Source organism: Chaetomium fimeti (genome assembly GCF_033439085.1).
Source record: "Chaetomium fimeti strain CBS 168.71 chromosome Unknown B0H64scaffold_4, whole genome shotgun sequence".
In the NCBI taxonomy this organism is placed as follows: domain Eukaryota; kingdom Fungi; phylum Ascomycota; class Sordariomycetes; order Sordariales; family Chaetomiaceae; genus Chaetomium; species Chaetomium fimeti.
In genome coordinates, this window is record NW_026944332.1 from 2,992,083 (window position 1) to 3,006,236 (window position 14,154).

A 14,154-nucleotide genomic window follows, 5' to 3' on the forward strand; every position below is an offset into this window, starting at 1 on the left:
TCCGCATCCCGCCAGTGACCATCAGCAATTCATCACTATTCAGTTCTGTCCGTCGCCGCAATGGATCGATCTGACTCGGGCTTGATCAAGTGGTCGCCAAGCGCAAACCGGGATTCATTTATACATATCAATTTACAACATCGTGTGGTGCAGCTCTATGAACCGACAGGCATAGCCCAGGGAGGGCTGTTCGAGCACAGGAAACTCACAAAACACGATGATTTCCCGCCTCTCACCACCTATGACTGGTCTCCGACCGTGCCCGGCCTGGTTGCCGTGGGCACATCAACCGGCGTGGTTAACCTGTTGCGGGTCGACGACAACTCCAACGCCTATCTAGAGCTCGGCCTGAAGATGTCGCGCACTTGCCAGGCAGTGGCATTCAATACAACTGGGAAACTAGCCGTCGCACTTGATAGGGTCAGGAGCGATACCTGCCTACATATATGGGACGTCAACCGTCTCTCGACTATGGATGCTACCGTCTCCGGCTTCCCTGCGAATGCCCGGATTCCTTCGGAGCCGGTTGAGAGGCTGGAGTTGAATGCCTCGGTGTCTAGTGTCAGATTCTTTGAGGACAACCCTAACGTGTTAGTTGCGGCTGTCAAGGGTCAAGGCTTGCGGATCCATGATCTACGAGGTAAAGCTGCCTTTGACAGTGACTTCGAACCTCTCGACTGACCAACAATCTTTCTTACTTAGACCAAGGACAGGGGCCAGTCGCCCAGTTCCAAACAAAATGCTGCAACAACCTGGCCATCGACTATGCCGACCAAAATTACTTTGCGTCTTCTGCCCTCGACATCCCCGGTGTCATGATCTGGGATCGCCGAGCCACTAGCCGGCATAACGCCAACCAGTCCTACAGTGATGCCCTTGAACAGGACGGCCTTCCCTGGGGCGGAGCTCTGTGGCTTGACCGCGCGGTGCAGAACGAAACAAATCCTTCCGATAGCGGGGACTCCTTCATACGTGCCCTCCGCTTTTGCCGTGACCATGCGGGCCTGCTTGGTGTGCTCTCGCGAACTGGCCAGCTGAGGGTTCTGTCGACGAGACGCGAGCATGTCGAAGACGACGTCAGGGTGGACGGTAGTCCCGAGCTCCTCGAGGTCAGACGGTCATACGAGTTGGACCCTCTCTACACCGAACCCAACCGCAAAAATGACAAGATCATCTCGTTCGACTGGATCACCATGAGCTCTCCCGTCCTTCAGCCCCGGGCCTTGGTGCTTAGGGCGAGCGGCGCTCTCGAAGTGCTGCAGAAGCCATCCTTTACTTCAGAGCACCCCTTCAAGCTAATACCATGGCAGCCACCGCATCGGGGGCAAGCCGGTATGTCCTAAATACCCCCTGAAAACGAACAGCGTTAACGGCTTCACAGATGGGACGGATTACCAGGAGTTGATGAACTTCGAGCCGCCGCACGCACTTGATATTTTTGGCCCGTTCTTGACAGAACAGGCCCTTTCAGACATACCGCTGTTTGGGCCAGATAAGGCGAACGTCAGGTCTCTAGTAGAAAAGAGTCTGACAAGTGCAACGCCCGATGACCGTCTCGTTACGGAGGAATCTAAAGGCAGCAGCTCCTCTCTATTGTTCGACGACGCATCTCCAGTCGCCGACAAGCTCAAGGCACTGAGGTTGGCTTCGAAACAAGGGAAAGAACAGCCGGACGAGGCGCTTCTGTCTCAGTTGGAGCGGCACGAGAAACTGCTTACTGATGCTAGGGACATGGCGGGCCTTTCGAGCAAAGAACGGTTTGCTCTCGATAACACCATGCTTCTCCGCGCACAAGAGGGCTACCGCTTTGACTTTGTCAAAAACCAGGAGATTGTCGCCGATGATCCCTGGCTGACGGATGTTTGGGCCTGGGCTGCCGGTGAGTACGGTGGCAGTTTATCGTCAGTCTCTAGATTCTAACCAACCCCGACAGGCGCCGAAGCGGCCGCTGCCGACGGCGGGATGATATCACACCCTCTAGATATTGGCTATATGGGAGTTCATAGTGTCTGGACCAACGACCTTGGTGAGTAATCGCAGTCCCCTCGGGTTCCGCGTCTGACGCCAAATAGGGAGCAAGCCTCAGATGAGGCTGTCGGACGACTCGTTACCCCCTGACGAGGGCGGGTGGGAACGCTGTCTGAACGCGATAAACAAGAAGCTTGGGGTACCCAAGTTTGACGGAACAGTAGAGACTAAGCGCTTACATCACAGAGAGATGTGTCTCGAGATATGCTGCCTCGGCCGCTCCTATGATGAAGAATTCAAGCAGGCAGTGTCCACGTCGAGTCCGGGGAGAGAATCGGCGTGGTACACCATGGTCGCCGCCCATGCCGTATTCAGAGGAGACGTAAAGCGGGCTGTACAGGTGCTGAAAAAGGCCAGCTCAGAGCACCCGGAGCTGCTGTTCGTCTCGCTAGCGCTCCAGCTGATCGGCAAGGCCGGCGACGACGACACCAAGACAGCACTCGATTTCGACGAGAGGGTGGCCTGTAAGACAGACCCCTACCTGCGCGCAATCTCGGCCATCATCGCGACCGGCAACTGGGCCGAGATCGCCGATCAGAGATCCCTACCTCTACGCGACCGGTGCTTCGTCGCGGTCCGCTACTTCAGCGACGACGCCCTCACCGCCTGGCTCGAGCAGGAAGTGACCGCCGCGATCAGCACCGGCGACATCGAGGGCATCATCCTCACGGGCATGACGGACCCGCTCGTCGACATCCTCGCGCGCTACGTGCACAAGTTCAACGACACGCAAACGGCCACGCTCCTCCTCTCCACCTGCGCGCCGCGCTTCATCGACGACATCCGCGCCACCGCCATGCGCAACGCCTACCGCTTCTACCTCCAGCGCCACCGCGCCTTCTTCTTCCGCGCCAAGTTCGACGTCGAGTCCACCCTCCGCAGCAAGCACCACGGCCGCCCCACCGTCCCGCCCCCCTCCCGCCAGATCGGCCTGCGCTGCGTCTACTGCGACGTCGAGTTCAAAACCGAATCCCTCCCGCCGCGCACCGCCGGCAGCGCCAGCGGCGGCGGCGGCGGCATCCCACCCCTCCGAACGGGCCCCAGTAGCGGCTTCAAGCCCTCAACAACAACCACCACCAACACCACCGCCGCCTCCTCCGCCATCCCCACCCCGACCTCGACCCCGACCCCGCGCACCGAAGCCCGCGCCCACCAGCAGCAGGCCAACCCTTATACAGAAAAGATGGTCGCCGCCGGCATCAGCTGCCCCAGCTGCAAGCAGCACCTGCCGCGGTGCGTCGTGTGCCTCGAGGTCGTCGGCATGCCGCGCAGCAGCAGTGGCAGCAGCAGCAGCGCCAGCGCCAGCGCCAACACCAACACCAGTGGTAATGGTAGTGGTTATGGTTATGGTTATGGCAATGGTGGTGGTGGTGGTGGTGTTGGGAGCGATCACGAGGCGCGGCGGCGCACTGCGCGCTTCCCGACCTTTTGTGTCGCCTGTGGGCACGTCCTGCATCTGGACCATGCGCGGCAGTGGTTTGCGCGGCATCGCGAGTGTCCGGTGCCCGAGTGTCGGTGTCTGTGTAATTCGAGGGTTAATGAGGAGTTGGAGTATGCTTAGCTGGCTGACGGACGGGTTGGAGTATGCTTAGTTGGCTGATGAGTTTGGGGTGGGCGCGGGGGCGTTGATGATGGTTCGGTGTTTTGGTAAATAGTTTTGGGGTTGGGTAGTATGGGGATCTGCGGTGATGAATTCATAGTTAACATAGCCTGTTGCTGTATTTGTCTACGCTGAAACGGCTCCCCTTTTGAGCGTGCTTTTCGGGATGCAAGCCAGCTGATGCACTGCTCGGTTGGAGATGCCTCCTGGTGGGAGCTGTAGATTGAGTCAAGGCGGAGTTTTGGAGAAGGAAGGTAAGCCGAATATCAGGACTTGTTGTTACATGCGTTATTCTCGGGTCAATTCTAACAGCAAGAGGCCTGGTTCTGAGTACATGATGAAAGGCTTGGCTGGCTATTAACTCCAAAAGTCAAGAATCTCAGAACAACTGGTAGGTTTCTTTTCATCGCCTTGCGGGTAAGTCTAGTTATTTCAGAGAGCCGTCAGACGTCGGTTGAAACCGCAAACTCGCGGTGGGTTCACGAAGTTTACTGTGGTATTTGGTCCAGCTCAGCCGTTGCTTGTTTCTCCGCAATGCCAACGTTAAGCTTTCCTGTACCAAGCCAGCAATGACGACACAACAGGAGCTGAGGAGCTTGTTCCGTCGATGGTGCCAAGGCCATCCCGCTCCTTTGGGTCTTGGACTCTTGGGATTTCTTGGGACTTTCTTGGGAGCCCGGAGTTCAAGTCCCATCTGTTCCTGGGCACCTGGGCAACGGTAGCCGGAAGGACGGCGAACCGGGGGCAAGGGGCCAAGAAACCTGGGGGAAGCTCTTGGCCCAGACCGCTCGCCAAGATCGGGCCAAGGGCGGCCAAGAAAGGGCCAAGAAGGGTCGAGAGACCGCCAAGATCGAGGAGAGGGTTGTCGTTGATAGTGACTTACCCAGACGAGATGAGGAAACGGGAGGGTCTCTCCGCGGTGCATCCAAGTCAAAGGATGATGACAACGGGGCATTCGGGGAACTGTGTATTTGCAGTAAGGCGAATAAACCTGATTTTAGGCAGCGGGATCGAGATGCACAGCATCAACTATTCTCGAGAACCCCCTGAATCCTCTCCCGTTTCGGTGAGCTTACATGGTAACCCCCTTTCCAAGATATTCACGTGTCAGCGTGCTTGGCGGGGAGCTGTTGGAATGGTGGGAGGGTGGGTCACAAGGAGGGGTTCAACGGTGGGGGCTGTCTTTGGCACTGAAAGGTCGGTATCACATCATGTCATGGCGGATCCTGCGGATGATCTCAGCGACTTCATTGTCTCCTTTGGCCGTAGTGTACTGTATGTACTGTCTCGACTGTACACAGTATTGTGTCCACGGTAGAGTGGCGCCACCCGATAGCAGTGGCAAGCGACCTACTTGTGCTGTTGATACACAGTATGGCGGGGAATATCCGAGGATATTATGTACATAGTCGATGGAAAGAAGGGTTCAACATCCAACCACGTGTTGTTTGTCCCGGGTTGACTCGCAGCAGCACCCACCGAGCTGCCGAGCCATTCCACCCACACTCGAGCCGCCGACGTTCAAAGCCCAGAAACGGGAGTGAACGGGCTGACGGTCTTGGCCACCTCCCCGCCTGCTCAGCGGGACTGTTCAACCGGCGCTGAAATGAAGGTTCCAAGCGAAAAGGGGGCTGTGTTGGACCCAAGCTGATGGTATTCGCTGGAGGGACGAACGGGAGTCGGGGAAGACGGGTCGCCAAGTACTTGGCACGCGGAGGCTTGATCTCTTGGCCCGGCTGGCAAAGCTTGGCATCAGTTGAGGAATCGCGAGTCTCACGCGGGTTGCTTGTTCGCGTTGGGAGCCGGGTTGGCGGTCGACTCCGTGTCGAATCTGTTTGACCTCCACGTCAGTCAAATCAAACTTGCAAACGGTACCCAAGAGGGGGCTCCTTCCCCGGCCTAGAAAGGTTCTTCTTGCCTCCATTTGCTTCTCTGAATCATTTTTTCTTCTTTTTTTTGAAGAGGGGATGATGCCCGACGCGACCCATTTCAGTGGAAACCGACCAACAACAGAAAGAACCAAACCCGCTCTTGGTGGGCCGAGGGATCGCTCGATTTGGCCAAGCAAGAGCACACAGTGGAGGTCCGCCTGAGCAGCCTGGGCATTTCTGGGCAGGCTGGGCAAAGCGTGTGACCAAGGGGCAAGGGCAAGGAGCGCCGCCAAGGCCTCTCCTACAAATACCAAGCCTTGGCTCTGACTTGGCGGGGCTTGGCGCGCGTCGGCGGACAAGTCGCTCTGTTAGGTCGGCGCGACCTGCAGCCGGGTGGTTGCGTATCTGCACGCTCCCTTGGCAACAATTGGTACGCAGGACGGCCCGAGGACCCCTCTCTTAGCCAATGAGCTCCGCTTGGCATCCGAGGCCCAGGCTGCCAAGCACCCGCCAAGCCCTCCGCCAATGTTACTGCCATAAGAGTGAAGGCGTCATAAAGACAGAACGGCCCGCTGTTCTGCTGAACTGAAATGTTGATCGATTTTCCCCTTAGCATCGCCAGAGTAACGCGCAAAAGGCATCAGTTTACACACCAAAGTTCAGACGATTTTTCCGCTTTGTGTTTTGCACCGATCTTCCATCGTCCTTGGCATCATTCTTGTTCCGCGCTGCACTGTCGACTCTCTTGGCCTTGGCGCCCTTGCTGCAGCAGTCGTTCAACTCTGGGCGTTCTTGGTAAAGAGTGGGGCACATAGAGTTTTCAGCACCACCACGTGATTTTCGGAACGGAACAAGTTCAGCAGCAACAACACACCGACCTGACCGTGCCTGAGGACCCTGCCAAGCATTCAGCGACCGAGCACGGAACCATGTCGGGAATCTCGCCGCCCACTCAGGCTCCGGCCCAGGACGGCACCAATGCCGCTCCGGTCCCGGCGGCCCCTGCTCCGGGAACCTCGAATCCGGCGTCCAACGATAATACCCCGGCGCCTTCGACCGGAGCGACCGCGAGCTCTAATTCAAGCTCAGGCCCGGATGACAACCTGGTCTGCCATTGGGGCGCCTGCAAGGAGCCCTTTACCTCGGCCGAGGCCCTCTATGTAAGTTGCAAAAGTGAATGAATGAATCCACGATTCGATTTCAAGAATGCCATTGAAAATCGACATGGAAAAATACCAATGGAAAACTAAAATTAAAATGAATTTATCGGGTCGCTGACACTTCTCCAGGAACACATTTGCGAGAAACATGTTGGTCGCAAGAGCACCAATAACCTCAACTTGACTTGCCAGTGGAACCAATGCCGCACCACGACTGTCAAGCGCGACCACATCACCTCGCACATCCGCGTCCATGTTCCCCTGAAGCCGCACAAGTGCGATTTCTGCGGCAAGTCGTTCAAGCGGCCCCAGGATCTCAAGAAGCATGTCAAGACTCATGCCGACGATTCGGTTCTTGTCCCGGGCCGCAACCCCCAGGACCAGCCCGGCGCCATGAACCCTAGCTACCGTCCTCACCCGGGCACGAAGCGTACGTATTTCTCCTCGATCCTCGAATTTACCTACCCTCTCGAGACCCCGGGGCTGATCTTCCTCTAGCTCCTTCCGGCTTCTATGACCACAATGGCCACATGCGCGGTGCCAACCCGGCTCACTTCAGCCACCCCCACCAGAATGGCCAGGCTAGCTACTACGGCCAGCAGCAGCAGGCGCCCCAGCCGGCGTACCACACCCCCATGTACTACCAGCATCCGATGGGCGGCTCCCGCCCGGACTACATCGGCCACCAAGCCGCGGGTTTTAACGAGGCCGCGCGGAAGCGTGAGACAGACAGCCTAAACGAGTTCTTCGGAAACATGAAGCGCGCTCAGATCGACCCGCGCTCGTATAACCAGATTGGCCGCTCGTTGATGCCCGTTCACTCGTCCCTCGCCATGTCTGCCGGCGGTGGTCTGGCCACCGAATACATGCCGCAGGCCCCGCACACGCTCGGTGTCGGTGCTGCTTCAAACGGCCCGCTGGCGCAGCACTACTACCTGCCGCCCATGCCCAATCTCCGCACCAAGGAAGACCTCCAGCAGATCGACCACATGCTCGAACAGATGCAGTCGACCATCTACGACAACTCGGGGTCGCCCAACGCGTCCTATGCGCCCGTTGACATGCGCCACTCTCCCACGTATGCGACCCGCCCGGCCGTCGACGGGTATGCCGTCACGGCTGCCCAGGTCATGTCCCCGCTGAGCGCACCGACCCACTCCGCCGGCAACACACCTGCCGTCACCCCGCCGTCGAGCAACATGTCGTACACGTCCGGCCATTCCCCGACCGCTTCTTCGGTCGGCCTGTCGCCGTCGTCCCGCCACAGCTCCGCCTCGGTCTCGTACCCGAACCTCCCGAACCGCCCGAACCTGCCGTATCCGTCGGCCGCCGGCCTCGGTTCGACCTTTGCCCATAACGAGCGCCGTCTCTCCGGCGGCATGCTCCAGGGCTCACGCCGCGACGGCGACCGCACCCCCACTCCCAAGGGGCCCGACGGCGCCGCCGTGAGCTCGCCTTCGGAGGAGTCCGAGGGCGGCGAGACCGAGTCGTACGACGAGTGGCTGCAAAATATGCGCTCCGTCGACTTCCTCCGCGCTTACGTGCGTACCCGCCTCGAGCGTCGCGAGTACGAGGAGGGCTCGGACGACGGCCGCGTCGACAACAGCCGCATCGACCCCATGCTCGTCGACCGCAGCCGCGAGCCGCGCGTCAGCTACCCCTCGCTGCCGCCCATGCAGTGAGCGGCGACGTGAGCGAGCGGTCCATGCTCATCCAAGGGACGTGGTTCGGAACCCGGCCTCATGCCTCAAGGGTTCCTCTCACATCCCATTTCTTTCGTTTTCTGTTTCGCAAGATACCTCTTCTCTCCAGTCTGTCATGTAACAACTGGGACCTTCTCGCTCGACTGGCCCGCAGCGTGTGGGTTAGCGGGACGAGGCCTAATGATTTCTGTCGCTTCACAGCTCCGTTATCAATGACCGGTTATTCTGGGGCGCATTCGCTTTTCAATGGCTTCCCGGCTTCGAGCCGCATGATTGTATGGGTCTGGTTATGTACACTACCGGCTTTGGGGTGTTTTTTTTAGTTGCTCTTCACTCTGCAATTCAAGGTCTAACTAAAGCCAACTCTGTGTGTTTTTTGTGGCTTGGCGGGCAGGTAGAAATTGTCAAGTAGAAGTGAAGCAATTTTCCGCGTTAAACAATGGTATCTGCCTGCCTGAACATGATATGTCTGTCATACGTTTACCCATCCTCATACCCCTCCATGCCAACCTCCTTCATATGTTATACAATTACGCCCCCATCCATGCCAACCTCCATCCTATGCTATACGATCCCTCCCATCACAAAACCCTCCAAATCGCCCCGGCCCTCGGCGTCCCCTCCTCTGTCCCGCCCGACCCCTTCCGATTCATCTCCTTCACCCACGCCATCTCGTCCGCCACCGCCTCCCGCTCCATCTGCTCCATCAGCTCCAGCTCGGCCAGCATCCCGTGCACCAGCGCGCGGCACCCCGCCAATATCCGGCTCAGACTCGACGGCTCCTCCCCTTCCTCAGCAGGCGGCGCCTCGCCCAGATCCCGCAAGTTCCGCCGCCACTCGTCCAGACGCCGAACAAGCGCCGCATGCTCCTCCCGCCAGGCCGCCGACGGCGTTGGTATAAAAAGCTCCTCCCCATCCGCCGCCTCGTCCCCCTTTCCGTCTCCACGTCGCCGACCCTCCAAAACCCTCTCCACCCCGCCAACCCACCCCTCAAACCCCCTCACCACCCTCTCAAACCGCCCCTTCGCCTCCCCGACCCCCCACAGCCCCGTAACCACCCCATCCAACAGCACCACCCTCTCCTCCAACCCCATCCCCCCCTTCCCACCACCACTTGAACCACCACCACCACCAATATTACCAATACCACCACCACCCCCAACCCAACCCATCAAAACCCCAACCGCCCTCTCCACCCTCACATCCCCCTCCAACCCCGCCACCTCCCCTTCCAAACCCCTCACCACCTCAAACCTTCCCCTTAGCACCTCCCGCGCACTACCCTCCCACTCTGTGCGCGCGGCGGCCGCGTCGCGGTGCAAAAGGTGCAGCTGCAGCAGCTCGGCCTGGAGGCGGGCCGTCTCGGCCGAGAGGGCGACGTTGGCGGGCAGCTTGGAGGGGGAGGGCGGGGCGAGGATGGCGGATGTTAGGGCTTTGGGGGCCGGGGGTTTGAGCGGGGTGTAGTGCTGTTGGTGGGTGTTGAAGGCGGGTTTGGGGGTTGAGGTTGTGGGGATGGGGGGGAGGGGTTTGGTGCTGGTGGTGGTCTTGGTGGTTGAGGTCTTGGTGGTTGAGGTCTTGGTGGTTGAGGTTGTGGGGATGGGGGGGAGGGGTTTGGTGCTGGTGGTGGTGGTGGGGACGGCGGGTTTGGTGAGTGGGGATTTGGTGAGGGGGGATTTGCTGGTGCCGGAGGATCTGGGTTTGGGAGGTGCTGCTGGGAGGGAGGAGAGGGAGAGTGGTCGGCGCGGCGTGGTGGTGGTGGTGGTGGTTTTGGTGGTGGTTTTGGTAGGGGGTGAGGGTGGGGCTGCTGATCCGGGTGGCCGTCGGGTATGACTTGACAAGAGCGGGCGGGGGCGGTCTGCTACGGTGGTGGATGAGCTTGTGGTGGATGTCTGTGATGGTGGCCGAAGGGTTGTTGTGCTGGACAGGGCCGTCACGGAGGACTTGGCGCGAGCATGCCGGGATGCGGGCCCGGTGTCCGGCCCCCGGCTAGTGCTGGTGCCGGAAGCAACGCGGCGAGAAGTGGGGACTCCCGAGGAGGTCGTAGGCCTGGTTGCTGGCAAGCCCGGTGTAGATGACCGGCTCGAAATTGATGTCTGGCGAATGGAAGCCGTACGAGTAGGACGGCTCGGGGGTGATGCCTCTGGTACGGGGCTGCTCTTCTCGCGCTGCTGTGAGGATGTCGAGGCGATACGAGCGAATACGCCTGATAATGGACGAGCGCTCCTCGCAGAGCCGCTGCTGGTAGTAGCACTTCTCGTTAGGCGGGTCGTTGCGCTGGCTGCTGCCCCCGATGTCTGTCCCTTAACAGGCAATCTGCTGGGCGAAACATTGCGCAGTTCACCGCTGCTGCTCGTCGTCTCTGGTCTACTGCTTGGCTTGCGCAGTGAGCGCGCACGCGACAGCGCGCTGGTGGATGTTGTCGACGACATTGCTACCAATTCCAATGTCGTGACAATGATGGATTTAGCAACGAGTCTGCCAGATGGATTTGTTTATTTGGAAGTTGTCGGTCGAGTCGCCGCATTCAAGGGTTGTTGATTTGTGGTTCCAATCGATGCAACCGGCAAAGCTGACACGCTAAAGCGAACCCCTGGTAGCGGGGCGTTCCTGGCTTCCGACAGCGCGCCTTGCAAGGCGGTCAGCCCCTGCCCAGTCACGGCAGCGCAGCTGGCAATCATAAGTGGAGTGGGTTGCATCAAAGTCACCAAATCGCGATGAGCATCTTTATGGGGTTCGAAAGAAAACAACAGAAATGTAACTAAGCCTTGTCCCAACACCTGATACATCAACGAAGAGAGTGATGGACAATCTGGGAAATGTCATGCATTGGACAAAGCGGCTTTCTATTTCGGACGACCGCTTGACCGTAGACGAGACATCTACACACCTATCTATCCTCGTCCAACCGTTATATACCAAAAAAACGTATGGTTCCACGTATATCTCCTCCCAATGGTATCTCTAAAACCATGGTTTCTGCCCTTATCACATCGTTTAGGTATGTATATACTCATCATCAGCCCCAGGCTTCTCTAGCCGTCAAGCTAACCACCCTAAGCAGATCTACCGCTTTTCAAACACCAAACCACAAAAAGGAACCAAATATACGTATATATCAAAGCCGGCCCCAGAAGAAATAGACGAATAAACGATAGAAAAAGATGTCCGCAGAGCGCCCTCTATCCGGGTAGTCACCTGCCCACCTCTACATCCCCACCTCCACCACTCCCCCATCCCCAGCAAACCCATTCCCAATCCCATCCCCCCTCTCAACCTTCCTCCCCCTCCCCACCTCCCTCACCACCGCATCCACATCCCCCCTCACCCGCCTCAGCACCGCCACACAGCCCGAGCACACATTCAACGCGCAGGCACTGCAGATGTAGCACTCGGCGTTCCGGTCCGCGTGCCCGCACGTGCGGCAGGCGACCGGGTTGGCGCGCTGCCGGTTGGCCGTCATGTAGCGGTGGCGGGTCAGGCAGGCGCGGTGGCGCGCCGCCAGCGGCCGCGCCTCGGCGACCGCGTCCGCGGGGAGGGGGGTGTACCACCCCCGCGGGAACAGCGCCGCCCCCGGGTGGTCCGTCGTGTCCGGCTCGCTAGGGTCCGGATCGCGGAGCGGGAGGTCGGGGGGGAGGACGGTGTTTGTGGGGTGGATGTTGTTGGTGTAGTTGCTGTTGTTGTCCCATCCGGTGGTGGTGGGGGGCGGGGCGGTGAGGGTTAGGCTGGGGTGGGAGGGCTGTTGGCGGAGGAGGGTCGGGTCTCGGGGTTGGGGTGGTTTTACTGTCTCGACCGACCCTGTTTCCGAGATGGTTCGCGGGATGGGGTCGCGGTTCGGGTTCTGGGGCCAGGGGTTGAGCTGGGTGGTGGACTGGGGAAGACCGGTTTGTGATGGCTCCTGACGGGGAGCGGGGGGGAGGGTGCGCTCGTCTTCGTCACCCTTGGATGGTGGCGTTGGAAACTGGGTTGAAGCAAGGCCATTGCTTCGGTCGGCCGGCGGGGAATAGGGGATGTACTGTTTCTGGCCTGTTTGGTCCCGCTCAGACGCCGGCGGAGAGTAGGCAAGGTATTGGGGCTGGTTTGTAGTTTGGCTCCGGTCTGGTATTGGGGATACCGGCAGAAACTGGGCCTGGTTTGTAGTCTGGTTTTGGGCGACCGCGGGAGGCGCGGCGTGCTGTGTCTGCTTCGGCGCCTGGTTGATATCGGGCCGTGGAGACGTTGGGAGACCCATCTGTGAACGCACAGCTAGTCCCGTATTGATCGGTCCCGGTGCCAGAGATTGGCTGCTCTTGGCATGGCGAAGCTGCGCTTCTGTGGCCCCGATAGCTTTTCGGGCTACCGGCTTTGTCTCGCCAGGAAGCTCGAGAGATGACGGCGGTGACAGTGGCGAAACGACCGTGTCTGGCTGTGGACTTTTGACATCGTTGGTTCCATACTCGGGCGTGGGGAGGCGCGCGGCCGAAACTGGGGAGACGGCCGCCGATGTCGCGGGACTGAGCGTTGTCTGATATGCCTGCGCTTCCTGGCTTTTCGATTTGAGTTCCTCCCGGCTTCCTTGTCGCCTCCCATTCCCTAGCTTCTCCTTGAGCCGCGACGCCTCTTGCCCCATACTTGCTACCCCTTGCGATGTACCTTCCCGCCCAGCAGCGGGCCGGATATCCCGTCCAGGCAGACCCCCGTTGCCACTTCGTGGTGGAGCTCGTTGTGTTGCGGCAGGCTCGAGCGTTTCGGGGTTGCTCCGGGGAGGGAGTGGAAACGGTTGCGAAAACAGATCGCTCCCGCTCTGCTCGGTGTTTTGGGCTGACGCGGCAGTGGAACCGTGACTGGAGACCAGCTTGAGATCCGGAACGGCCAAGCTTTTATCGGCTTTGAGCGATCGCCGTCTCCAGAGTTCCCCTTGCTGCGGAGAGCCGTTCCCTAACGGCGATCCGGTATTCGTCGACGTTGATGGTTGCGTAATATGGGTTTGCAGGTCGGTGGGCGTTCGAGGTCGCGGAATGCTGCGCTGGGCATCTTTCAAAGGCGGCGGCGGCGGCAGTTCTTTGCGATCTCCCTCGGAAATTCGATTACCATTGTGCTCTTGCTTTTGCACATTTTGATCCGATGGTAGCGATGGCAAGTCACGCGTGGGGGCTCCGGACTGTGTGCCACTTCTTTGCGTGTCTAGGCTTGGTAACACGACCGAATAGGCACCTTTTGAGTTAAGCACCCCCTTGGGTGAGGTTGCTGATGACGACCTCGGCGAGTCGGCCGTGTGGTTGGAGTAGGCCGATAGGAGACTCGAGATGGAACCCCCAGGAGAGGACAGCGGGTTTGGAGACGCCAACGCTGGGGAAGAGGTTGGCGCCAGCGTTGGTGCCACGGTAATGGGAGCTGCAACGGGCCGCCTTGGGATGCTCCGAGGCGGCGGGCCGGCAAACTTGGGGGGCAAGGACGGCAGCGGAGAGTTCAGTGGCTTAGCCATCGTGGCCATCGTCGTCTCATTGGCTTGCGCAGTCTCGATTTTCTTTGGTGGTACGGGCGGCAGCGGCGCGTTGGGTTGTGTAAGAGGCAGTGGCTTATCAAGGCCCAGTGAGAGATCAAGTGTTGACTCAAACTCAAAGGTTGGTAGAGCAGGAGGGGCCGGGAGAGCTTTCGAGAAACGAGACCGCCCGGATTTCGGGGGCTGGAGGGTCGAGGCCCCCATCATATCGACCCTTGATTCCGTTGCCCCGGCTTAATCAAGAACAAACGTTGATAGCTGACCGCTTCTATGCCGCGGGGGTCGGGGTCGGGAGTGATCCTGCTCGTTGTTT

General features: G+C 59.3%; 4 protein-coding genes across 4 annotated transcripts; 2 read left to right on the forward strand and 2 right to left on the reverse strand.

The window, feature by feature from the left end:
* Window positions 1-60: 60 nt before the first annotated feature.
* B0H64DRAFT_442388 (uncharacterized protein) lies at window positions 61-3,589 on the forward strand (the record flags this gene model as incomplete). The annotated part of the gene is made up of 5 exons (XM_062806639.1): window positions 61-640; window positions 703-1,332; window positions 1,382-1,879; window positions 1,934-2,026; window positions 2,073-3,589. The coding sequence occupies 5 exons, from the start codon at window positions 61-63 to the stop codon at window positions 3,587-3,589; spliced, it is 3,318 nt and encodes a 1,105-aa protein (XP_062659564.1).
* Window positions 3,590-6,106: 2,517 nt separating this feature from the next.
* Window positions 6,107-8,799, forward strand: B0H64DRAFT_397226 (uncharacterized protein). The gene is made up of 3 exons (XM_062803860.1): window positions 6,107-6,659; window positions 6,789-7,089; window positions 7,158-8,799. The coding sequence occupies exons 1-3, from the start codon at window positions 6,429-6,431 to the stop codon at window positions 8,339-8,341; spliced, it is 1,716 nt and encodes a 571-aa protein (XP_062659565.1). The 5' UTR covers window positions 6,107-6,428; the 3' UTR covers window positions 8,342-8,799.
* Window positions 8,749-9,585, reverse strand: B0H64DRAFT_397227 (uncharacterized protein). Its single transcript, XM_062803861.1, has one exon. The coding sequence runs from the start codon at window positions 9,532-9,534 to the stop codon at window positions 8,944-8,946; it is 591 nt and encodes a 196-aa protein (XP_062659566.1). The 5' UTR covers window positions 9,535-9,585; the 3' UTR covers window positions 8,749-8,943.
* A 1,517-nt stretch (window positions 9,586-11,102) lies between these two features.
* Window positions 11,103-13,832, reverse strand: B0H64DRAFT_360215 (uncharacterized protein; the record flags this gene model as incomplete). Its single annotated transcript, XM_062801696.1, has 2 exons — window positions 11,103-12,398; window positions 12,516-13,832. The coding sequence occupies 2 exons, from the start codon at window positions 13,830-13,832 to the stop codon at window positions 11,568-11,570; spliced, it is 2,148 nt and encodes a 715-aa protein (XP_062659567.1). The 3' UTR covers window positions 11,103-11,567.
* Window positions 13,833-14,154: the final 322 nt, after the last annotated feature.

What these genes read in the sequence shown, in the direction of transcription:
- B0H64DRAFT_397227 (XM_062803861.1), bottom strand. Translation starts at nt 9,534, where the DNA reads ATGGGTTGGGTTGGGGGTGGTGGTGGTATTGGTAATATTGGTGGTGGT.
- B0H64DRAFT_397226 (XM_062803860.1), top strand. Translation starts at nt 6,429, where the DNA reads ATGTCGGGAATCTCGCCGCCCACTCAGGCTCCGGCCCAGGACGGCACC. An exon ending in CCTCGGCCGAGGCCCTCTAT is followed by an intron (nt 6,660 to 6,788) that starts GTAAGTTGCAAA and finishes ACACTTCTCCAG; the next exon opens with GAACACATTTGCGAGAAACA. An exon ending in TCCTCACCCGGGCACGAAGC is followed by an intron (nt 7,090 to 7,157) that starts GTACGTATTTCT and finishes ATCTTCCTCTAG; the next exon opens with CTCCTTCCGGCTTCTATGAC.